The 26984-nt window shown below is 35.8% G+C and overlaps 1 protein-coding gene across 3 annotated transcripts in view; it reads right to left on the bottom strand.

Moving 5' to 3' along the window:
* Nucleotides 1-26984, bottom strand: part of SMCHD1 (structural maintenance of chromosomes flexible hinge domain containing 1) — a 71888-nt gene that overhangs the window by 19651 nt on the left and 25253 nt on the right. For 2 of the 3 annotated variants that reach the window (XM_080609825.1, XM_080609824.1), the window contains exons 9-32: nt 25964-26057; nt 25492-25702; nt 25008-25137; nt 24724-24907; nt 24007-24204; nt 23786-23899; nt 23234-23340; nt 22906-22988; nt 22640-22753; nt 20435-20512; nt 20233-20352; nt 19165-19309; nt 18833-18929; nt 17210-17282; nt 15467-15606; nt 14836-14970; nt 12878-13105; nt 12002-12150; nt 10334-10422; nt 9100-9218; nt 8252-8419; nt 5938-6063; nt 3464-3543; nt 1484-1641 (exon numbers count right to left, since the gene is read on the bottom strand). In XM_080609825.1, the coding sequence (XP_080465951.1) occupies nt 1484-1641; nt 3464-3543; nt 5938-6063; nt 8252-8419; nt 9100-9218; nt 10334-10422; nt 12002-12150; nt 12878-13105; nt 14836-14970; nt 15467-15606; nt 17210-17282; nt 18833-18929; nt 19165-19309; nt 20233-20352; nt 20435-20512; nt 22640-22753; nt 22906-22988; nt 23234-23340; nt 23786-23899; nt 24007-24204; nt 24724-24907; nt 25008-25137; nt 25492-25702; nt 25964-26057 (3140 nt within the window). The remainder of the gene's footprint in view (nt 1-1483; nt 1642-3463; nt 3544-5937; nt 6064-8251; nt 8420-9099; nt 9219-10333; nt 10423-12001; nt 12151-12877; nt 13106-14835; nt 14971-15466; nt 15607-17209; nt 17283-18832; nt 18930-19164; nt 19310-20232; nt 20353-20434; nt 20513-22639; nt 22754-22905; nt 22989-23233; nt 23341-23785; nt 23900-24006; nt 24205-24723; nt 24908-25007; nt 25138-25491; nt 25703-25963; nt 26058-26984) is intronic. The other variant, XM_080609826.1, reaches the window with a different exon arrangement.

Here is a 26984-nt window from a genome sequence, read left to right on the forward strand (position 1 = left end):
TAAGAAACCAAGTACTCCGCATCAGCAGGATCACTCACATTCACACAGTTGTCAACTCCTTCAAAGGCATTTGCAAGACACTAATTTCCTGTACAAAAATCATGTAGTTTCCAACCTGCTCCAATTTCTACATTTATCTATGTACTGACTTAATTATATTCTTTATATTCCTTCCAGTCCAGTAACTGCCCAGTACTGAAAACGTACATACTGATGAAAAGTTTCCCTAAGCCCTCCTGAAACTTTTTTGAAATGGCATCAAATTTACCACCTTAATTTATTAATTTCAAATAAAGGACAAATTAAATAGTCTTACCATATCAGTTAGTAACTTAGCAATTCCATGCGTAAACTAATTTATAATTCTTAAGTGAATATCAACCAGTATAGGAAATTTGTTAGTATTTATGTCATCAAATAGGTCTAGAAGTCCTTTTAGCTATTTTAAATTTCACTAAATTGTTACTGAAATTTTTTTTTTTTTGCCTTCCTTAAGGAAGTATTGTCTTTTAAGTGACAGAATCTACTTGCTTTATACTTCACTTATGTAGACAGGACTTCAGTTTTCTGAAGAATGTTGTTTATCATGGTTTCAGACTGCAAACTGTGTTACTGCAAATTAAACAGGAAAATTTTCTGGAAGAAAACTGTATACTTCACTGTATACATTTTCTGTAAGAAAAATGTGTACTTCATTGACAAATTCAAGAACCGTATCATAAAGGCTATTTATTGAATTAATGTAACTAGTTAGCATAGGTTTCTTATTCATTACAAAGTTTCCCTATAGGAAAAAGGCAGAGATTTCAAATTCTCTTCTGCTTTTCACAAAAGACGTTTCCTCATGGTCATAACTTGCTGCTCTTTATTTGTTTTCTTTATTGTGAATACTACTGGGATAGAAAACATAATAAGGGTTTTTTTCTTTTATGACTCAGCAGCCTTAGTTAGAAAGTGAAGATCAACCTCTTGTGAGAGCACACAACAAGAGACAATATCTTTTACTGTTCCCAGCTTACTTCTGATCACTTTTTGGTTCCTCTTGGCTCACAGTTTGCCTGTAATTTCATAGCTACCTCTTCTGTTACTATTCCACAGAAAATGAGGCGAGGAAAAACATGAATGAACTAGCTCAGATTATCTTTTTGGAAGATCAAAAAACCAGAACCAGAAATTTGATATTTCACTAAGGACAGAGAACAGATTCTGCAGTTTTACCATTTATAGACAAATAAAGCCAATAACTTGGACCAAATAAATAAGAAGTAATTTGAAATGTTTTCCAAATATGTTGTATATATCTTTTTTCTCCAAGTGTTACAGAGGCATCTCAGACAGAGCTGTTACAAAGAACTGAGACAAAACAGACTAAAAAAAAACCCAAAAACCCCCACAACAAAACCATGACAAGAATCATCAAAATAGGTTTTCAAAGGTTTACAAAGCTCTTGATTGCTTTCCACCAAAGTATCCTTATACGTACCAGGAAAGGTACCTCCCGCTTGAAAAGAAGAACTTTTGTCATATTTAACATTCAAGCAGACAGGCTTCTCAGGATCAGGCAGGACATTTAATGTGATTATAGGACAATCTAATGTGGTCTTGTTGTAAGTGGCTTTAAGCTGTAAAGTGTGCTCTCCCCTGAAATATACCAAAAATAGTGAAAACTGTTATAAAATCTTTTCCAAAAAGGCAATTTTCAACAGACTTTAGGTCTGAATCATGTAAATGAAAACAGGGCAAATATCTAAAAGTTATCAGTAGTAAAGGGAAGAAAAAACAGAAAATGTTAGACAAGTAAAATCATAAGTTTAAGATATTAGCTTATTAAATTTAATTTTGCTTTAATATTTCCTTAGCTTGATCTAGCAACTACAGCTTTAAGTTGCAGAAGACAGTAAAGTGGAAAGCAAGCATAGCTAATTAAAATGCTGCCTGATGAGCATTCTGCTTTGAAAGTTTCCAGATAGTGAATCTGCACTTACAACTCACATTTAGCAAAGCGCACTGCAAGTATTCAGTGACTTCATCACTACAGAACAAAATCATTTTCTTTACCGTTATGAACTTGAAATTTAAGGTTTTAACTGCATAGGGACTGTACTCCCCAGTTTTGATTATGCTTTTGATTAAAAGCAATGAATCTGCCAACCATCAAAGAAGGAAACTTTTATCACTGTCCCAAACTGAACTATTACTTAATACTCTGATTAAAAATAAATACGCATTATTAGGGCTACATCAGCAGGTAGTTACTAGGTCTACATTAGGTCTACTTGCTTGAACGAGCCCAGAGGAGGCCACGAAGATGCTCTGAGGGCTGAAGCACCTCTCCTATGAAGACAGGCTGAGAAAGCTGGGCTTGTTCAGCCTGGAGGAGAGAAGGCTCCAGAGAGACTTTAGAACAGCTTCCAGGGCCTGAAGGGGCTGACAAGAAAACTGGAGAGGGGCTTTTGACAATGGCAAGGAGTGACAGGACAAGGAGGAATGGCTTTAACCTGACATAGGGTAGATTTAGATTAAATATTAGGAAAAAATTCTTTACTGTGAGGCTGGTGAGGCACTGGCTCAGGTTGCTCAGAGAAGCTGTGGCTGCCCCATCCTTGGCAGAGTTCAAGGCCAGGTTGGACAGGGTTTTGAGCAACTTCATCTAGTTGAAGGTGTCCCTGCACATGGCAGGGGGTTGAAACTGGATGATCTTAAGGTCTACTAACTACCATGAAATGATTCAGAAGTTTAAGAACAAGTACTTACTGCTAGCTTCTAAGCTACCTAAACCCAACCTAGTCTTGCAAGAAAAGCTCAGGGATACAGGGAGTGGATGGCAAAACCATGAACATGAAGAGGATATAGAAATAATGAATTCAAAAAGTCAGATGGGACATGAAAGGGAAGCCAGGGTGACTGACATGAAACAGGAGTCATGGGACAGACATTTGCAGGAAGTGGGACTTCATTAGTTCTACTGCAAATAAGAAAAAATGAAAATATATATTTAAAACTCTTTCGGACACTTTACCTAAACCTCTAAAACAATGGCTAGCACCCAGAGGACTGGGGTTTCAACACTCCTAAAATGGGTTCCTATCTTGAAAGTATACATCTGGTCACCCAAAGGCTGTATATTTCACGTAGTTTAAGCAGCTTATGACACCATCTACACCAGGTACAGGTTGACAATTATAAGCTGTGCTGTACCATGACCAGAAAAAATAGGATTTGGAAAATTAGAACAGCAGCTTCTCACAAAACCAAAAGAAGCAGCATTTGAACTTTATTTAGTTAAGCACTTAATTTCTTATATCTCACTGTCTTGCCTTCCACCAGCATATAAATAAAAAATGTTTGACCTTAGCTGTAGACTAATTTTGGTAAGTCCTTTGTGAAACGCACACCTTAAAAACATCTAGCCAAGCGACATTTCAGCATTCAATCTCTTTTCCATGAAGTTTTCACTACTTACCTAGGTGCATGAATACAAATAACTCCCAGGTTAGCCCTACCAGCTTCATCTGTTTTATGTTGCTGGTTTGAAGAAACAATCTGTCAAAAAAAATTTTTGTTCTCTCAATGACACAGAAGTAGTATCAAGTCTCAGAATAAAATGTATACCTCATTTGCCTGCATACTGCTTTCATTTGAGCTATGGCTTCTTTGTATTTTTGCACTCTAAATTAGGGAAAGATACAATTATGAATACAGTATTAAGAGGTTTCAGAATTCTCCTTGTCCATTTTGAACTAGGATATTTTTGTTCATTAATACGTAGCTTTAAGGTCTGGAAGACAGCAAAGGAAGCCATGGATACTTTCTGAGTTCTTCTGTAATGAATTTCTCTCTAACAAGAGGAATCAACCTTTTCATTGATGATATAACTCAATAATGTGGTGCAAATGTCTGTCATTATCTGAATAGTGTTCGGCATTAAATTGCTTTCCCTGTGCTATTTCAGCACAGATTTCAGGAGACTGAGGTGTCTAGTGTCCACTTACACAAAACCAATGTTTTTGGAATATCTGAAGTGGGCAATCTCCTTCCAAATTATTTTCTTTCCCAAATCTCACGTCAGTAAGCTACAAGAATAAAACTATTTTAGGAAAAAAAAAAAAATTTGAAAGTTGATTCATAATGGATCTGCTATGGGAGCATGAATTTATTCTACCAAGTCACCAGAGAACAGCAATGGCAAAAAATAAGTGCTTAATGGCTCAAATGGAAGGCAGCTTTGTAAAGATACACTAAGAAGGTTGCCGGACATTTCACACACTCTCTTGAAGAGTATATTCTATTGAAAAGTATATACAAAATAAGTTTATAATTGAAATTACTGTACATTACAGAATGGAAAAATTAAATTTTCACAGGAACTTGTGCTTTGTGCACTTCCACTACTGAGCTGTTTTTATTGAACATAAAGGTTCTGAGGGTTTCTCAATGTTCATCCAGTTTTGGACCTGCAAGCTAGAGAATGAAGTATATGAAATGCATGCTGCAACTGCAGAATATCAGGCTTAGCAGACTTAGAGAAGGGAATGTGAAATATAGACAGACAGCTTATCTGAGAATTTCAGTTCCCAAAAGCTTTTCATTTCCTTTGGAAGACTGTGCATACAAGCTATTTGAATTGACAAGGCAAGACAGTTCTCTAAAGAGGCTCTCCAAGATCATAATGAATTTTAATCTGATGTCTGTTCAGCAAACATGCAGTTGGCTGCTCTGCTAACATATAAAAGTAACTCTTAGAAATGATACCGGCATTATGTTCTAAGACATACTGTTGGTCTTCCATGGAGGAAGGCATAATAGCTCAAAAGACATAGCATGCCACCGCAACATGTCTTTGATCAGGCAGAACAACCACTCAGTATTATTGTCAAGGTTGGATATTTGTTCAAGAACAACCTAACTAAAAGTCCCAAGAAGCTGCAGTTGCCATCATAAAGGCAGTAGTTGGGGCAAACAAACAAACAAACAAACAAAAAAAAAGGGGGCCAACAAAAAAAAGTAATAGTAGCATAATTTTAAATTTGGGGAAATTATTTGTGAGATTGTGGCAGTTCTTGAGGGAATGAGCAAAAGAAAGTTCTTAGCTGCTGTGTGTTCCAAGGGAACCGAGAGACACAAATGCATGGCAAGCAGGAAGAAAAAGGGAACAAGACCAGCCCTCCATGAAAAAATGTCATGTCCAGAGGTGGATGAATATATCCTTGATAATGTACCACTCAATATGACAATCTCTGTATGAACAGTTACAAACATTAAACAGTTCGACTCTTTTTTTTCCAAGAACAAGAATTTTAATGAATGGAGTATTCTGTCAAATTCCCTTCTTTGTTCAGACCAATGTGCAGACCATCTGACATATCTCACTTATGGAAAGGACAGTAACTACTTAAATTTGGGTTAGATTTGCAGCCTCACTGTTTTAATTTGGTTTATACTGCCAATGCTTTTCATGGAGACAATCAACTAGGGATCAGACCGGCTGACTAGCCTTACATACAGACCACAAGTCATATATTCAGAAACCACAATCAAAGAACCACCAGATAAAAACGATTTGGTGGCCAGTTTGGGACACATCACCGTGACTGTCATTCAGTGTATTACCTCAGATAAAGTGGGGGATAGGACAGGGTTGTGTGTATGCAGAATTTGGAAAAAGGTTCAGCAGAATGTATACTAATTACACTTGGACATCATACTTTAGGAATTTAGTTATATTTGTGATTATTATAATGAAAGAGAGCTGAACAATCTGTCCTGGGAACTGTTTACATTACTCGCTGACACTACCATTATAGGAGATTAATTATTTTGTGACTTTACAATATTTTATTCACTTTTCAAAAAAATTTCTTGAAAATGAAGAAGATAATGTAGACATGAGAACAAAAATGTGTTAAAGAAAGCTCAGGAAATAAGGCCTATGCTTACCTTTATGCTGTTGCTTTTTATAAGGCTGATTTTGACATTAGGTTCAGGTGTTGGATTTCCCCACTGATCACACAGCTGAACAATAAGGGGCTTCTGCAATTCTCTACCATTAATCACTGCAACAGGCTGAAAGAGATACAAATACATTATACTATTCTGTTCTAGGTATATCAGACATACCTGGCAGGTCAGGAACCCCCAGAGCAATAATGTCCACCTTTTCCATACTATTTGTCTTCTATAACAGCCAGACCATGACAGAACTGTAAAACTCCATGAATGTTATTTCTAGAGTTTTCCCATTTACATTCTCTTGTCATTATAAAATGCACTACTTGAACTGAACTGCAACGGTTACTCATGTTGATGAAGTCACATCAAAGGACATGCTTCTAAAGGAGGCATAGCAGTTTCCTTGTTGTAGAAAGAGCAAACGGCCCAAAACTTTTATCTTCTGACATACCTTCACAGCTTTCTAGCCAGTAAAAGTAGTTATGATACTCCCTGAACCTTTCGTTTCACTTTTCTTCTTCAGTAACTTCCTTCTCTGTTTTCCCACACACACCAACCTTTATTCCTATTCTCTACTTAAGAGTTCCAGTTTTCTTTTACCTGCTTCCACTCTCCTATTTTGCATTCTGCTGCAACTCCAGCACTATCATGTGAATACCCAAAGTAAACATTGACAAATAAAACAAAACCCCAGCAAATAAATGAATAGTAACAAAAAGCTCTGTACCAAGAAGTACTGTGCTCCCTTCCCACTTTCTGATTTTAAACAATTGAACTTAAGTAAATTTGGGACTGACTTCCTACATCCTAAAAATCAAAAAACCCCAATAACAGACAAAGGAGAGATGGGCTGCCAACTATTACTACCATTAAGGACAGTATCTTTGGCAAACAACAGTGGGAGATGGGTGTTAGGATCCAGCCTACAGTAAAATCGCTGCACTAAAGAAAACTACATCACTAAACTGCACTACAACTGCACTAAAGAAAACTACATCACCAACACCAAGCTGTGTGGTTCGGTTGATACACTGGAGGGAAGGGATGCCATCCAGAGGGACCTTGACACGCTTGTGAGGTGGGCTGATGCCAACCTGATGAAGTTTAACCATGCCAAGTGCAAGGTCCTACACCTGGGTCGGAGCAATCCCAGGCACGGCTACAGGTTGGGCAGAGAAGAGATTCAGAGCAGCCCTGCAGAGAAGGACTTGGGGGTGTTGGTCGATGAGAAAATGAACATGAGCTGGCAGTGTGCACTCGCAGCCCAGAAAGCCAACCGTATCCTGGGCTGCATCAAAAGGAGCGTGACCAGCAGGTCGAAGGAGGTCATCCTGCCCCTCTACTCTGCTCTTGTGAGACCTCACTTGGAGTATTGTGTGCAGTTCTGGTGTCCTCAACATGAAAAGGACATGGAACTGTTGGAGCAAGTCCAGAGGAGGGCCACGAGGATGATCAGGGGACTGGAGCACCTCCCGTATGAAGATAGGCTGAGAAAGTTGGGGCTGTTCAGCCTGGAGAAGAGAAAGCAGTGTGGAGACCTCAGAGCAGCCTTCCAGTATCTGAAGGGGGCCTACAGGGATGCTGGGGAGGGACTCTTCATCAGGGACTGTAGTGACAGGACAAGTGGTAACGGGTTCAAACTTAAACAGGGGAAGTTTAGATTGGATATAAGGAAGACATTCTTTACTGAGAGGGTGGTGAGGCCCTGGAATGGGTTGCCCAGGGAGGTTGTGAATGCTCCATCCTTGGTGGTGTTCAAGGCCAGGTTGGATGAGGCCTTGGGTGACATGGTTTAGTGTGGAGTGTCCCTGCCCATGGCAGGGGGGTTGGAACTAGATGATCTTAAGGTCCTTTCCAACCCTAACTATTCTATGATTCTATGATCTGTATAAAGGCAAGTGGGACAGAATAAACAGTAAGAGACATTAAGGAATACAGTGTTGTAAACACACATAAATTAGATTACTACAAAATAAGTTACTTTTCGAAATTAATGTTGTAAGCTATTGTATGAATAGAATATACGATATAATGTAGTCAGCTATTTCACATCTGCAGTCCCATTTAAAACACACCTATATAATTAGATTGCAAAATACTTAATTTTGCTTGTGTTATGTAGTCCTGTATAGGTGAAAACACTGCCTCTAGAGCTCTCATGTTCAGACAGTTTTTAGAAACATCAATACTATGAAATCACGGTTTTCAGCTTTGCATCTTGTGCTCCAAAAATCTCTGGAAATAAAAGACTTGCTGAATAGTGACCTTGTTATTTTTAACAAACCAAAATTGTTCAACTTACCTTTTCTAACTCTGGCCAATCCACAAACTGCAACTTAGCAGGTGATCCTGCAGTTAAGTTTAGCCTGAGAAAGTCAGAAAATTCACGCCAAGCGAAGCACAATTCTTTGCTTCCAGGTAAACAAGGTTTAAACCGAATACCTTGTACTTTCATTGTTAGGGTACTTTCCTATTGAGAAGTAAGAGGATTTTATCAAGAACAATTAAAAGGAAGTATAATTTGTTCACTTCTTGCAACACAGTATTTTACTGTTTATGCTTACTACCTTTGTTGCGAGACAGTAGACTAAAAATTAAACTACAAGCTCTACTGCTTTTGTTAGATTTAAACGGACTCCCTGCACAACAAATGATCAATTTCAAACTCATGCGTTTCTCAAGAACCTGTTTTTCAATGTACAAGAGTTATGCACAACTTAGTTATATCCAACATATTTTAAAAGGTATAGAATGCATTTTAAACTAAACTATGACAGACGATATCATTAGTCTGTTATAGAAGATTCTTCAAAAGATCATAAAATCAACTGTAACACCATAAACACAGAAGACTAAAAACAAGTTAGAAGAAAAGATGTAGAACACTGGACTAGAAACTCAAGCATGCAGTGCATTGCTCCCCATATTCTACAGGTGCAGCAGTGATAAGGTTTTCAACAGGTGGTCTGCATTCCATAGAACAGGATTATATGATTTTAATGTTTTAATTCTCTATCTTCTCACAGCCTACCAACCAGTGTTTAATTTGACTACCTTTCCACAGTTTTGGTTTAACTATGTGTGAAAGAATTAAGACAATCACCATACAAAGACCACAGAAAAATAAACTTTATGATATCTTATAAATACCTGCCAAGTTATTTTCAAACTTGATTTATCAAGTTCAGGTGCAGAAACACCTAGGGAATTCACACACGCAGATGTCGCTGACTGAACCTGATTTCCATACTGATCTGTAAGCATTACCTCTGTTAAAAAAGACGATGATTAAAATGATTATTAAGATGATTACCTGAGCAGCTGTTTTAATGAAACATTATATATGTGGAATATAATGTACACAACATACAGTTCAGAGAAAATTTACATGAGTATCGCTGAATGAGAGAGTGGCTGAGCTTGACACGACCTCTGGAGGTCACCTGTCCAACTTCTCTGCTCAAGCAGGTTCACCTAGAGTTGGTTGCCCTGGATCATATCCAGATGGCTTTTGAGTAACTCTGAGAACGGAGGCTCTGCAATCTCTGAGTGCAACAATGCTCGGTCACCCTCTCAGTGAAAAAATGTTTACTTATGTTTGGAGGAAACCTCTTGTGTTTCAGGTTGTGCCCACTGCCTCTTTTCCTGTCACAGAACACCACCGGGAAGAGGCTCCATCATCTCTAGATCGTACCTCTCTTCAGGTATTTATATACATCGGTAAGACTTCCTCTATCTTGTGGGTATATATCAAAAGGACATACATGTATCCTTTTGATATATAAATATATTTATATATATATAAAAATATAGTCATGTCACATATTTGTGCTCCTCACTTTTTTTTTAACTAAAAAGACTATTTTTTGCTATGAAAAGAAAAAAAAAGTCTTAAAATAAAAAGCTGTTTCAACCTGTTAGTTTGTCCATTATGAGCTTCTCTTTGCTCACACACAAGCTTTTAATGTCCCAGAACACTATAAGAATTTTAAATTTCCTATTATGCTATGTAGAACTGCATAGAGAAACTGAAAAATGAGAAGACTGATCCCTGACATACCTTCCGCTCAAATTAAAGTTAACCTTAAAATGTTTCACTTCGAATTTTGTGCCTTCGAAATAGTCTGAATGCTGTTATGGCCTGTAGGATTTCATAATACATTAACTAAACAAAAATTTATGAACTCCAGAATGATAAAATTTATAAAATGGCAATCGGAGAAGTCTGGTCATCTTTCCATGAATGAGAATGTAAATCTGTTTTTAATATAAAAGTAGTTGAAGGTAATTCACTCTTGATGACATCTATATACATAATAGGCTAATAAACTGCAAAGAAAAAGAAACAGATCTTACAAGAAACTGAGGAATATGTAATACTCACCAATTTCACTTTGTAGTTCCTCACCCATCTGCAGAGTATTCGGTCCTTTTAATTTACATTTAATGTGTTTGGGTTCATCAGGAAGTGGTCTAAGTCATCCCATGAAAATTGACTTAAAATCATTCCATGAACGTAATCATTTAAATCATAATATACAATTGTCTAAATAGTAAAATACATCTAATACTGTAAACCCAACTAAAATACCAACATTAATCCTGATGTGCAAAGGTATCAGTCTCCCTTGCTACAAAAATATTTGCTGAGTTCATAAGGACCTGATTACAAGTAACATAGCTCAAGATTTTTAGTGATACAGTTTTTCCTTAAAAGCAAAACAAAACCAGAGCACATTACAAAAAATTATGTAGAAGATGAACAACCATAAAAAAGGAAAAATCAGATTTGCTTTTCCTCTTTTACTATGATAAAGCAGAAGTCATTAGCCTAAACTATGTCTATTAAAGCTATCTTCTGGGGTGCTTTTAAACAATCTCAGCCTTTCCTTCCCTTTACTTGATGGTTAACATATATTATTACTAGCTTCCCAAACATTTAAGACTTATCTGACATTAAGTTATTTAACAGTTATCCAACATAATGTTTTTTACTCCTTTTGTGTGTTCTAAAAATTACTCAAACTCAAAAAAAAATTCAAATCTTTAAAACTCCCATTAGAATAACCTCCATTAAACCTCCAGAATAATCTTCAGTTAATTTTTATGACAACTACAGCAGAATAACGTCTAAACAGAAATTCCCTGATCTGAGACTGCTTTTCAATGACAAGCAAAATATATTAAAAATATTCAATAAATCAATCCACTGTTCTGCTTCCTTTCAAGAGGAGAGGTATCAATTCAGTTTGCTCTTCTGTTCTGCTTAAAATAGAAAATGCTACTTAGTTGAAAAATTTTCTGTCTCTGACAATGCTGCATCATGAATAGCACTTTACAAGCATTATGCTCTTAATGCAATTTTATTTTATTTTCCTATTACACCTCTCTGAAATGTCTAATATTGCTGAAAATTTACCCTGGCATCAGTTTGCTTGAATTAGTTACTTAACTTTAACCTATTACGAACACATGAAATACACGAAAGCCATTTAGGGTCGTATTCATCTTAACTTTATAGATACAGTAAGTAGAGCTAACTTCCTAGACTCACTGAGAGTGATAAACAGGCAATTTTAAAGTTCAATTTACATCCTATCACCTTTGACTGAGACACCAGATGCAGGCACTCAGCATTTGGCTAAATAAATACTATCTTTAGCTTCAAAGTACTAACTTTTGTAAGGCTAACAATTAACTTCATAGACATTTCTCTTTGGTAACCAGTGACGTGACTCTTCAGTAAAACTAGTTAATATTTACTGCAAGTTTTCAAAGATAGCAGCAATCTTATTCAGTGTATGTATACTTACAAAAGTGATTAAAGGGTTGGGTACAAAGAGATCATGATGGAGTCATTTACATAAGTAACGTTATCAACTGTAAACAATCTGCATAAACCCACCCACCCAAGCAAACCTACATCCCCTGTTAATTTGCCAACTGCATCATTTCAGCACATTTTTCAGTAAAATTTTTTTACTGCAAAGTACAGACCTAAAATCCTTTGCCAACAACATCAATCATAAAAAAGTATTTCAAATGAACAAACCTGACTGTGAATGCACTCTCCAAGGACACGTGGTCATCAAGATAAGTAATTAGACAGTAACGTACATCTTTTACTGATGTTGGTACCTTTACATCAGGCAATAATCCCTGAATCAATTGTTCTTTGTTAATTTTAGGTGTCCAGTTAACCTAAAATTAAGATTTAATAAATTAATCAAAAAGTTAATTATTAATGACATAATACATCTGTGGTCATTCTAACTATGCTGAAGTAACATACTGGCAATAGAAGCTTTCAGTAGAAAACCTGTGTATTTTCCAGCAGTAACCAATGCTATCTTCCCAAATACAGGAAATTATTCTAAAAAAACCTCCAAACAAAACAAAATGTACTTCAGTTTCTCTCACTTTATCTTGAGTTAGGAAAGATCTGATTCTGAAAAACCTCACCAAAAAAATTGTCATATTTGGTGCAGCTCTACCTTTGTACTAGGCTCCATGTATGCACACAGACAGAAGAATGAGAGGTAAGCAAATCTTCATGAAGGAACTTGCCTATTCAAGGTTCCTACATGTTGGGAAAACCCCGGATCTGAAGAATCATAGCCACATTGGAATTATTTTATTGTACTTAGGAGAAACAGTGGGAATTACTGCTATATAACCTGAAATAACTTGCATTTCATAATACTACCCTGAAGCATTATTTAACATTTCATTAAATGTCTTTATCTCATTAAGGACACAATTTTAATAAAATACTTTTTAAAAATTTATTAAGCAGAGACTGAAGTTCCCATGTTTAATAATACAGTCTTGAGTAGTAGTATTTCACAGTCTGAAGTCTACAGATTTTAGAGAATCAGCACTGTACCTCTCCCCCATATTATGCTGCTGTTTACTCAAAAGTACTTGCCTTAATTTTTTCTGCTATAGCTGGGGTCACGTGTATCTCCCTTTCTCCTTCGTCATACATCTGAAATATAAGGTTGCACATGACATCGCCAGCAACCCAATTAATTTCATCCTGATGTTTAATTTGAATGGCTTTTTGTCCATCCATACTTAGGACCTGTAGTCTTGCAACATGACTGCTAGGAAGAAGTTTAATAATCTTGTCCACTGGTGGCACATCTTTACAATTCTATACATGGAGAAAAAAAACCCATACATGATTAATATAATAAATGTGCATGCATAAATATCACTTCATATTAGCCTACGGCACTACTCAGGATTACCAAGTGTGATCACGCTCAAAGATAAAATCAGCTGGACTTGCCAAGAAGTAAATCAAAAAGATATGCCAGAACACCTACAACTTAAAACCATGGCAGTCAGGTGAAGTTCCCAACAACTGGAAAAAGGGAAATATAACCCCCATTTTCAAGAAGGGGAAAATGGATGACCCAGGGAATTAGAGACCAGTCAGTCTCACCTCTGCGCCTGGCAAAATCTTGGAGCAGATTCTCCTGGAACGCATGCTAAGGCACATGAAAAACAAGGAGGTGTTTGGTGACAGCCAGCATGGCTTCACTAAGGGGAAATCCTGCCTGACCAATTTGATGGCCTTCTATGATGGGGCTACAGAACAGATGAACAGAGGTAGGGCAGTTGACGTCATCTACCTGGGCCTCTGCAAAGCGTTCGACACTGTCCTGCATGACATCCTTGTCTCTAAATTGGAGAGACATCAGTTTGATAGATGGAGGACTCGGTGGATAAAGAACTGGCTGGATGTCCTCACACAAAGAGTTGTGGTCAATGGCTCTATGTCCGGCTGGAGACCAGTAACGAGTGGTGTCCCTCAGGGATTGGTGTTGGGACCGGTCTTGTTCAACATCTTTGTCGGTGACATGGACAGTGGGATTGAGTGCGCCCTCAGCAAGTTTGCCGATGACACCAAGCTGTGTGGTTCGGTTGACACACTGGAGGGAAGGGATGCCATCCAGAGGGACCTTGACACGCTTGTGAGGTGGGCTGATGCCAACCTGATGAAGTTTAACCATGCCAAGTGCAAGGTCCTACACCTGGGTCGGAGCAATCCCAGGCACGGCTACAGGTTGGGCAAAGAAGAGATTCAGAGCAGCCCTGTGGAGAAGGACTTGGGGGTGTTGGTCGATGAGAAAATGAACATGAGCTGGCAGTGTGCACTCGCAGCCCAGAAAGCCAATCGTATCCTTTCATATTGGTCATTTCATATTGGTCATCTTGCCACATTAGTATTTGTTTATACATTTTTCAGGGTAAAATACCACATGTCTTATTTGCTCCAGAAGCACGGCTCTTCTGGCTACTTGAGAACTTGGATGTTCAACAGTATTTAAAAATATCAAACCTCAAGAGCTTTAAGACAGAAATGCTACAAAAAGCTATAATATTATAAACCCCTGAGAAATTATGCTTTTTCACTAAAGTTTTGGGGAACATGTTACCATACTTTTTGTGGCTCTAAATGTTTATGCAATAAAGGCAATTTGTCACAAGGATCCAGGGAGTAAAAACAGGAAGAAAAAAATTCAAAAATAATGTGTATTTCTGAAACACTTCACTGATTTCAGAAATAAAGAGTAAGAAGTGAAGAAGAAAAACAAAACCCAAACAAACAAATAAACAAACAAAAAACCCACCACAAACAACAACAATAATAAAACCCCCCACCACACAAAAAACAACTAACAAACAAAAAATACTCCAACCTTTTGCCATTTTGTAATTTCCTGGAAATGAAAATGGTCAGCCACCTGATTGTCAGGCTTATGGTAACTAAACCAGTAACTTTTTCAGGTTTATTCATAGAAGTACACTAGCAAGACAGCACAATAAAGTGTTTTCAATCTTTCATTCATCCAAAACATCCCAATCAACACTTACAAGTATTTCTATCCTTGCTTTCAGGACCTGATCTTTCTTGATATTCTGTACATGTATAACTGGACCAGTCAGAATGTTTTTTCCTGCATTACTGCAGTCCACAGAATACACAGGAAGGTTTGAAGCACCTAGAAACTATTCAAAATGTAAAATTAAACTTCAGGTTTCTTTTACAAAATAGGATTAAAAGCCAACAATAACAATAATAACAACAATAACACCTGCATTCCCTTCTGAACTTAGTGAAGTCCTTATGATAAGTCTTATCTAATAAGATTTCACCTTTAAAAAAAAAAATTCAAAAGTAAGCAGCATGATTTTTTTCCTCTTTAACAAATTTTAGCACTGTTTATGACATGTATAGCACCTAAAAAACCTTAAAATTTTAGCTATATATCCTCACATATTTTTCTCTTCCATTTCTAAGGCTAGATTCCTCTGATTCTGAAATTTACCAAATGACTCACAAAGGATGAGGCAAGAGAGTCACCATTATGGCAGTCAAACTACAGAAACTTCAAAAGCATTATTAAAGATAATATATTCTATCTAGATGCCAAAATAAGCTCTTTTCCCAGCCCTTTAAAAAGCATGTATCAAAATCCTTATGACAGAACGAAATGCAGTTTACCTTACAATGAACTACCAACTTTGGCTGTGCTGTTATATTTCCTGATTCATCCAGTACTTCAACCTGGAAGGGGAAAGCTGTACCATTTTCAATCTTTAGAACTTCTGAATCTGGTTTTACTTTCAATCGATGAGGAGGGCCTGTAAAAATGCACAATTGAAGAACAGAGGTTGTATTTTAAATAACTTGTGAGACACAGGATTTCAGCTTGTGCTATCTCACAAAGTTTTTAAAGCTGGCTACCAAGAAATCTGTGGTAACAAACCATTATATTAGCTAGGCAAACATGATGAACATCAAACATATACAAGGTGTAAACATGTGATATATTACATATAGTCATTTAATCCATTTAGTCTTTACATACTATATGGATTCATGTTTAGCAACAACTTGCAGCTTTCTCCTGGTATGTTAAAACCAGAAATATCAATGTTCAGGCAGATATCTGATCAATGGTCATGTCCAGCAGCTTAATTACCAAAGCTACCACAGCTACAACTTGTATGTGAATAAAAGCCAAAGAAAGTTTTGTTGACATTACTTGGATATTAAAGTGGAACTATTTAAGTAAGGCTACCTCCTGGAACATATTATTATTTTGTAAGCTTTAAAAAGAGAAGGATGTAATAGATTACTATTAAAAGACAAGTTCTGAAGGAATGAAGAAAGCCATTTTTCAGAAACATCCTTTATGCATTATTCATTAAAACTTCCATTTCAAACTCACTGGTTGAAGAACAAGACAGACCAAAGTAGCTTTTATTCACTCCTTCCTCAAAAAACAGCTTTAAAAGTCAAGGATAAGTCCAATGAGAAGAAAGAGGTAGTGAAGCATCTCTACACTGCCGAAAGCTAAAGATTCTAATGAAGGATGAAGTTGCCTTTAGTCCGAAGTAAATAACCAAGCAATACAAAATACAATCTGTTTCAAGTCAGATTGTTCCACTGCATCTTCAACATGAAGGCTGAACTCCTCAGAAGATAAATAATAATGGAATAAATTAAACACTGTTGGCCTCATAAAGCTTGAAGTACACAATTTCTCTGCAAAATGAGATGTTATAGCCTGAAGTTTGTTAATCTGGGAGGCCAAAAATTCAGCCTTCAAACTATACCTTATCTCCCAAATCCAGAAAAGCCCAGGTAACAAGGGGTAATAGGTATCATGCAAGGGAATCCTCAGCATGAAGACATCCACAAAATATAAAACTCTAGTAAGGGCTGTAGACTTACAGACGTATATATGCCTCTCTTTCATCATGATAGTCAACACGTAGCATTAAAATTTCAGACACAATACCAACTGCCAAAGCTTCCCCCCTTTGCTTGGGCAAGAAACTGCATGAGCACTAATGCATTCACAACACGCTTTTCACACGGAGAACAGGTCAATGCAGATTAGTACAGGTTAATGGGCTTAATACTGTAGAAAATCAAGAAGACAAACAAATTCATTCAGTGTTGCTATGTTAGAAAAATATTTAAAAAATCGGTCTCAAGCAAGCGGAAAAATTCCAGCTGCTAAAATAATAGACAAGATTGGGCTGTGAGTTTGATGTTACTCCTACCAACAATGACATGCCCTTCACTTTATTTAGTTTCAGTTATCACTTGGATGAGCTAGAATATCCTTTTTTATGTCTCACTAAATATATTACCCTCTTGGGAGAAGCAGCATTTCATTAATAGTGTCAGAATAAAGTTAAACAGAAATTCACTAACTTTTTTAAGAACACTTACCAGGCTGCAATCTTATTTTAAAGATTTGTGTGTCTTCTTTCAAACCAGGAAGAGTAACCTTCAGATTAAAGTTCTAGTGGAAAGAGTATTTTAAATATTAACTTTAAACAAAACCAGATCATAAATTAACTCACATAGTCATGTCAATTCATATATATGTAAATTGCAGAAGTCTATCCAAATTTTCTCACGCTGCCACATAAATCAAGGTATTTTTCCTGTACTAAAAATCTTGCCTTTTCATGTTATTATTCCTAGAGATGTTCAATCTAGGATCTGCATGTTAAACTATATGGTTCTAAACCCATTAAAAGCAGCTATCATAACTTGTGTTTTCCTGCTTAGAGGCTGTTTCAGTGTGGAAAAAAAAAGATCAGTTACAAAAACAGTTCTAAAAAGAAAGGGTCTTCAAGTTCTGTGTTCATTATTCCTTAGCTAATTGCCTGAAGCAAGGCACCACAATTATTATCCAACCCATCTTTGAATAGGCCATATGGAAAACAACTGCTGAAGAACTGCATTACTAAAACTGATTATCACATTAAAATCAGAGAATGAAGCAGTCTAATCGGTAATCTTAAAAGCTCCAGCTTTAAGAAAACTAGTTGCACTGCAGATATATGAATTTCATATTTTATATATTTGAGAATATTTAGCTGCAATTCATGAACTGTCACTTTTACACGTTCAAAAATGCTGCCTCTGGGAAGGTTTAGTTTCCTGGCTTATGCCCTTCCCATGCCTGGCAGGGTACGTGCAACATGAACACCTTGTAGATTGGATGTAAACGAGCAGGCAATTCTTCTGGTTTGCTTGGTAAGAGAAGGAGAAAGTGCAATGAGGCCTGGGCTGGTGCATCACAACTGCAGCCACATCAAACACGTGAGCTTGCCAGCTGATGGCTGGCCACACAGGTGCCTGAAACTCTCCAGCTCTGACTGGCCAGCCAACTAACTACATTTGTCTGTCTGCAAGCCAACCAGCACATATCAGCTGGAGCCCCATTAAATCAAATGGTGAATCACCGGAACAGGGAAAGGCAAAATATACTCAAGTTAGATGTTCAGGGACTGGGGAAGGGGGGCAGTTTTGGGGATGGGGACAAGGAGTGAAGTGAAAAATAAGCTAGGGAATAAAAACCGAGGAAACCAGTATACTGACAGCTGATGTTTAATATTAGTAAGTTTAATTCTTCAGGAGTTCATTCTATCAAACTGTATTTATGCACTAGACACTCCTCTTATGCACCCTCTTTTGTTTTAAGATTCAACCCCTTTTCTGCAATACTGATTTTTTACTTAATGCTGTCTTCTGTGATTTAGCATACGGGGCACACTCTACCACATACCCAAGTGTTGCTCAGCTGCTCCCACTCCAGTCCCATCAGCTAAGAGCATGCAGCTGTGGGAAAGACAAATTGCTCCAGGTAGAGCTGTAAGAGATCATTTGAAAATACCCCAACAAATACCAGCAGCCATTAGTGTAGGCCAAACTTTGCTAACACTATGTGATAATCTATTTTACACAAAAATTATTTGCTCTCTGTGTGTGTGCTTTTCGTTTATTTGTTTGGTTTGTTTTTTCCGTAAATATATTACTTCAAGTTTAAATTCATTAGCCTACCTTGCCCTGGCAACTATTTACACAGCCTCTAGCAGTGACACCCTTAATGACGCACTTCGTGCCTGTAGTTATTCCTTCATACTGCAATGTCAATCCACTAGAAAAATACACAGAAAACAGAACAGAATCAATTTACAAATAAACACAGTGTTTTAATATACAAGATAATTTCAGATATTCTTATGGAAATAAATGAAAAAAATGCCAGTTAATTTATGTGAAAAGTATCCACTATATTACTCAGACAATCCTCAAAGAATTATTGTATCAATGTCACATGAAAGAAGGACAAACCCTCTCCCCCAAGAACCCCCAAAAGATGCCTGAATTACCTAGCTTCAAGAACTGGTTTAATGCTAGTTGTCAACTGTGTTGCATGACCAAATTCATCCTGCAATTCCAAAGGAATATTAAAAGGTACTCCAATACGGAAAGGAAGCTCCAAAAGTCCCACTGAAAATTTCTCTGGTTTGCCCTCTAAGAGAAAAGAATAATACATTTTTAGAAGGAATTATGTGTATTTGCTGGCTTTCTCTTATTGATGGTAACTAAATCAAGTGGTTTTCAGCCTCAAATTAAACAGGCTGTTCAGAATACTGTTGTAACCAAAATCATGCTTTATTAACTGATCCTCTATTTTAAATTACACTAACATAAAAGCAATAGTTATAACATAATAGCAGTAGACTATGGCATAAGAAACAAAACAGGACAGCTAAAACTTCCAAAACACTTAGAACATCCATACAACACCTGAAAGCAGACAAGTTCCTGTGGATAGCTTTTCTTAAACATTTAATTGCTTTAATTCTGTTCAAATAAATTAATTCATGCAACAGAATATTTTTGTTCTACAGCTATCCCAAATGTGGGAGATAAAGATGAGTAATGATGAGCATTTGAAAAAAGAAATGTAAGAAAATCCTTCCTGTGAAATCCGGCCCTGTTAGGCTGACTCCAATTAGGTATTAAAAAATGAGACCAAACAGAGCAGTACAAATGAGGGCTTGTAAATCAGCGTATGTTTTGTGGAATCAAACTATCTTGACCAACTGGCCTTTGAAAAAAGAAGCAATGCAGTGCTGAGCTACATGGTAGACAAATATCCTATCAAATTATTTCAGACACAAATCAACAGCTACTTCTAATACCTACTAGTATCATTATCAGAGAGCTGCTTTTGCACAAGAGATGTGCTGTATAGCACAGCCAACATGTTACAGGCGAGATCAAAATCTATTAGCCAAAAATAATTTTTTCCTGCAAAATTTCATTATTTGACATGCAAATGTTGCTTTCAAGTGCTGAAAATTACCTCTCCATGAAAACGCAAGTAATTTTGATATACAATGACTCAAATAGACACACTAAAAGAAAATTGGAATGACTGGATTTCTTACCTATAATAGTAAATTTAAAGATTTTAGATGGTAGAGGCCTTCCTGCATAAGTGTCTGCGTTACTTTCATTCAATACTACTTGCAGTTTCAAGGTGTAGTTCCCAAGTTTCTGAAGATTTTCTAAACAGAAATACAAATACAATTAGAAAGCAAACCATGAAAAATTATAAATGAACTGAGAATATTACATATGTGAACTTACCCATTTTTTTAAACCAGTATGGCCATTTGCCTCCATGCTGACTGATATGGGAAATCATTTCTTTATTCCCAGTAGGTGCTGCAAAATAAACAATTAGCTACATGTAATTAGATTTTACACCATAATTGTTCATTTTTTCAAGTATTATTTATCACTCATTGTTAAGTATTAATATCACCTCTAAATCTAATAAATATAAATGCAGCTTCATACTTAATCATGTTGGTTACATATAAAAAAAAAAAAGATTTCCCTACTTAATCCCATTTTAAGTAAAAATTACTGGCCTCAGACATATTAAACTGAAAGCAGCAGATTTGTAAAGTTGAATTTTATTAGTTCTTTGGTTGTATGCTCCCCCTGTGAAGTCTGAGCACTTGTAGGGTGTGCACTCCATGCTGGCAACTGGTCAACCATCAACTTGACTTGCTTAAATGGGAGCCATGGTAAAAATGTGCAGTTGACTGAATGTATAACCAAGGAAAGAAGAACATTCCCTTTTTTCTCCAAATTAAGAACACACTGAAACTTCAAAGTAATTTTTTGTGACTGGTTCTATAACCCCAGATAAATACAGGAACACATTCAAGAGGCATTAATATAGCAAGTATATATCACAATTTAGTATATTTAAGATATTAAATATTTTACAGAGAAAATATGTATATATTTTGTTATTTGTAATATATATTAATATTTATTTTATTTATATTTTAAGTGTAATAAATACAGAATGCAACTGCAGTAAGATTACACAGGATAAAAAGAAATACAGTAATGCAGTTGTTTATCATCTGAAACCTTTCAGAAACAAACGTTCTTCTAAAGAGGAAAAGGTACCTTATACTTGCAGGATTATTACAACGTCAACGTTTGCTTCTCGTGTAAACAAGGTTTCCATGTATAACATTCTGAAAACAATGGATAACTAAATGTCCCTGCTATGGTGTAATATAAATCCTTGGGGAGTACAGACAGAGAAAGAACATCTGTAATTACATATTAATAGCCAATAGCCATAGACTTCCCGATCTGGGAGAATTCAATGGTGCATGTGTGAGACAGATGCATCTCAACTGCATTTCTGATTGTGGTTTACAAGAGGGAATTAGCAAGATAATTGGTCAAAAGAACAGTCAACAAAGTTCTAAAATAAATACTTCAGCGATAGAAACAGTTTGCTTATTAGCTCAACCCCCCTGACAAGACGCCTTAGTATTGTTACAGATTGCCACAGCACCTACTTGAGTATTTTAATGGGGTACCCACAATTTAAATGAGGCTGTTGGCAAATACAATCTGATAATCTGTATTATGTGAACATTCTTTTTCAATTCCGATTTCTTAATGCCCCAGCACACTAGCTTGGACAACGCACATGCACAGCAGACAATTCCCATACAAGTGCCACTAAAACACCATGTGCTGTCTTATGACAAGAATAATAAACTGAAGCTAAGATAGTTCCATTTAGTTTCTTTTGACATGTATCACTACAGTAAACTCAGTGCTTCAGAGAGATATTTTTACAACTCTTATAATACAAAGGAACTGGATTTTCCTATTGTATATGGAAAGAAACAAGGCAAACAAGGCTAAGTTTCTGTAAATTTCAGATTTATTTCACACTTGTAAGATTGGAGTTTGCAGAGAACTTAAGTGTTCTAATTCTGTGCTCAACACACAACTGACCAATTTCAGCTGCCTCAGAAAGAACACAGTTCAACAAATGCAGTATAAAAATATTTAGTGAAGTACCTATACAACAGAAACCATGAAACAGTAGCTCACATAAACTCGATTTTGTAAAATTCCTAAGTGACTTTACATTAGACATTCAACAAGTGCGGTCCCTACTTTTATGCAGCTTGTGTGAACTTCTGTGTTAGAAATGGTATCCATTTTAACCACATTCTTAGGCATATTAAGTAGTTTGGAATTGACAGGTCCTCATTACCTGTGATAGAAGACGTAATCATAATACAGCATTAAACCATCAGGCACTTGGCATTGAAGTGATTGCCATTTCATGAAATGTGGCTTTGGAGTGCTATATGCTCTGATGCAATATCATCCTTAAAATTAACAGCTATATCCACCTATCAAATTCTAACATATAATATGTATATACACAAATAAAAATGCATTATCCACTATCAATTTTTAAAATAGTCATGAATCAGTTAAATATACGGAAATACTTACAATGTAAAATAACCTTGAGTTCAACAAGAAGTTTCTTTGAACCTCCATGGCTTGTACCCGGAAGTTTTTGCATCGCTTCGCCTTTTTTGTTCAAAATTTCTATTCTTAATGCCCCTGTATGTAAAAGGAAAAATGCTGAACTGTTAAAATATGCTGTGTATTATAAGTGATTGGAGATTTCTGTATTCTTGTTTTTTTCAACAAGAATGCATAATATATTTTTAAATGGATACTTTAATTTTTTGTAGATGGAAGAAAAAATATACCTATTGGTGTACCAGCAAACTTTGTTTCATTTGGTAATAACTCATCTCCTTCAGGCCATGTTACTGATAATTTGTCAGGAAGTCTAGTGAAAAAGAAAGAATGAACAGTTTTTCCATGAGTTAGAAAACCAGGGTAATTTATCTTTAGTAGAACATACATGAAGCTATTTTTCTGGGGAGGATGACAGCAGACTATTTCTTTCAGATTTTGAGTTCTGCGGTTTTTTTATTTCTACTGAAATAGCTGACTGCTTTCTCATTTCCCTGAAGAAATCCTAAAACTGTTATTAGGAACACTACAAGTAAATAATTACAAATTAGAGCTTACCTTGCCATTTCATCCTCTATGTATTTTTTAACAGCTTTTTCAGACACTGTTCTGTCAAGCTTTGAGATTGGAATAGTCTTCATTTCAGCATACAATGCCTGAGGTTCCTGAAGCAAAAAATTGTGTACAGTTATAAACAGTCAGATTATAGTATGTCAAATAAGAAATACATGTCTATGAAGGGACTAAACAAGTCAGCATAGACATAATGCAACGTAACAAATAACTACCTGGTGACACCACAAGACACCATACTAAAATTTGCTGAAATCACAAGGGTTAAGAACGGATGCACAACATGTGATTGATACCAACTGTGATACTCTATTTCATATGCAAATTTAAGTAAATGAGGTCACTGATAATGAATAATAATCTTACCATATTTAGATTAAAACTAATGGAATTGAGTAGTTCTTTTATTTCTAGACTGCTGATTCTCTAAAGAAACCCCCACAGTAATTTTCAATGTCATTTAAATACATCTGACCCAGGATTATGTTTAAAGATTCCATCCACACTAGCTGTGTGAATCCTTTTTATTCGTCTTACCAAAGCAATTTGAACCTCTCCTCCAGTGGCAAATATGTCCCCATCATGGTCTCCATACAAAAAAAATTTCTCAATAGTTCCATAGAATATTGGAAGAGTCTTAACAGTTTTCACCTGAGAAGACAGCAATTAACATAAATACATCACTTCTGCATCAAATGCATAGTATTTGCCTTTTATACGGTTCAAATGCTCTATTACAAAATGAACAACTAACTAACCAGCTGTCCGGTTTTGTATGTTTTTCCATCCCACTCTATTGCTGCATAAATTGTCCAAGGGCTCTGCATTCTTTTGGATGGTAAATCAGTACGTGTAGTTACTCCTTTAAAGACTGTGAATTTTATCTGTTTGTCATATTTTTCATGACAGTCTTTGAGCCACAAAGCAAATTCTCTGTCAATTTTCATTCGCTGCTCCTATAAATAGATTACAAAATAAATACATATTGTTAATGTATTACAAAATTTAAATCTGCCAACTCCAGAAGTGTGAACAACTACGAATACAGCGATACTGCACTCAAACAAAAACAGATTCTTCTTGGAAATATTACAAAATTCTAGGAAAGCTATACTTCAGAGAAAGTGTTTCCCCTTTCCCCCAGCACCCATATTCTTATATGAAGAGAGTCTTTCCACAAAAACTGTTATGTAACAACAAAAGTCATTGTTTAAGAAAACAAAAGGAAACAGACTGAATTTTATTTTTTCTTACAGGTGTAAGTCAGCTTTAGTACTCACTAAAACTGAAACTTCAGTACTCACTAAAACTCACTAAAACAGAAGTATCTGCTACAAAGTCTTGTAAAAGCGCTCAAGGTGAAAATTGTTCAGAATCCAGGTAATCAGTGACACAAACAAATGCCCAGTGTGTAAAGGTTTCTACATCATACGCATTAAAATTTGTCAACAAGAAATACCTAGCAGAATGGTTACCTGTCCATTGAAGATTCTCGTGAACAGAGTATTCTTATCTTTTAGCTTCAGCTCCAGATCCATGAAAGTGAGTTTGTTTGTGCTGACTTGGAACTTATCATTGGTAAATAATGCACCAGAAATTCTGTTATAGCATTCAATTGGTGCCAATCCTCTCTTCTTTGGAGGAGCGCACCAGTCAAAACTTAAAACAGAAGAAGACAGACATTAAACCCCTTCTTTATAAAGAGGTTTACATTACAGAAACAGACTGGTTTGCACTGTAGAAACAGATTACCACTTACTCTTCCACAGTCGTGTATGGTATTAACCTTCCATTCCAAAAACATTCAAAAATAGGCCTTTTTCCTCTGGCACCCTTTTCTACTATAATGCAGTCATCTTCTTCATCATCATCATCATCATCATTTAATTCTTGATTAAAAAGAAGACAGTCTCCATGAATAAATCTCTTAAATAATAAGAATAAATCTCCAAGAATAAATCTCCCTAATATTATCATCAAAACTGAGCGTAGTCTAAGTTAACAATAATCTACACTTACTAAGATAGGCAGAGTAGCAGTACACTTGATATCAAGCTAAGCTATATATAATATTAGGATTAATTCTTTTTTCCTCTTTAAGAAATGTCAAGCAGAAAAACTAAGGAAAGTTAAGGAAAAAATTTAAACAGGGATTGAATATTATTATTTTGATTTCATTAAAACAGTTAGAGTAGTACGATTGCCTATTATAGGATTGATGAGCAGCAAAATATTTCACTCACTTGATGGAAAACATGGATCATCAGGGTATGTTTCTTTATCATACAGGAAGGGATGATATCGGATGATGCCTTCCACTATACCCTCTCCTTCAAAATGTGCCTTAAACTCAAAACTGTCTGCTGCAGTATTTATATACAATGTCTGCATGTCATCTTTGATCTCCCTAAGATTGACAATCTTTGGTACTTTTCCTTTTTCAAACATTGAAATCTGGAAAAAATATAAAACAAATTGATTTTCCTTAGACCAAAAAACCTACAGTAACTAGCATTTGTGACATTTATCTTAACTGTTAGAAAAATGACTTAGTTTCTATACTGCAATGATAAATAGTATTACTTTTAAAAAATTAAATTACATAAATATCTTTAAATGCTGTAGTTCAAAATGCACGATTAAAGACAAACAGGCACAATATAAAGTAAGTTGCCATCAAAAATAATTTTGACTAGTAAGTATATAAGCTTATACCTGAATGTCAATATTGTTGAAAGGGCTTATGTCTTTTGTAGCAGCGTAAGTTTCGTTTCCCTTTGGTCCGTGGATATAGTAGTGATAGATGTGTCTGAAATAAAAATGAAAAATAAATCTCAGGAAGTAAAATTAAAAAATTTGCACATCATTACTTTCAAAAATCTAAATAAACCATATTTTTATTAAAATACAACTGGTTCACTGCATTGTTACAAATCAACTCCATGACAACATGTATATCTGGTACAGAATATTTACTAACATATATGACTCCTTTTTGCTCCTTTCAACTCTCATCTCTTCCATGCAGAATCATATTAGGATAATTTTTTTTTTATATTTATAAACATTATGAATTGGAAAATTATATATGTAAGTGAAAAAAAAAATAATTGTTACACTGTTACAGATCCTTTATATCAAAGTGCAAAATAATAAACTACTGTAATTCGTTCTGCACTCTGGAGATGAAAAAGAACTAAAGCCAAAAAGCTTTCCACATATTGTTTCCAGTATCAGTTTTGTATTTATCATTTAATCATAATAGAAACATTAAACAAACAAGTGGTTTATTAAAAAATGACACCCTATATGAAAACTCCCAAAAATCTACATGGTCAGATAAATTAATTATTTTCACAGAAACATGAAGTTTGAGAAAACTGAGGAATTTAAATCCATTCACTTCAACTTCTCAGCAGCCTAGTTAATTCTTCCAACTTCAAAGACCGAGTCCTTAAACCCAACGCAGGTGATTTTCAAATAAAGGAGATTACACAAGTCAATGAGACTAAATGAATGAAGGATGTTACATGCATCTGCAAGTGTTTATAATTGCATTGCTTCTAACATGCAGAAGTGAACAGAATGCACCCCAAGGAGAAATCTTGCTTCCCAGACAAAAGCTCCTCGTGGTCTCATTGGCACAGGACTTCAGAGCAGACCAGACTGGTACGTCCAAACTGCTTAGCGTTTTGTCTGCATTTCTTCCAGACTTCAAATGGTGCTCTCATGACCT

Source organism: Psittacula echo (genome assembly GCF_963264785.1).
Source record: "Psittacula echo genome assembly, chromosome: 2".
Classification (NCBI taxonomy): domain Eukaryota; kingdom Metazoa; phylum Chordata; class Aves; order Psittaciformes; family Psittacidae; genus Psittacula; species Psittacula echo.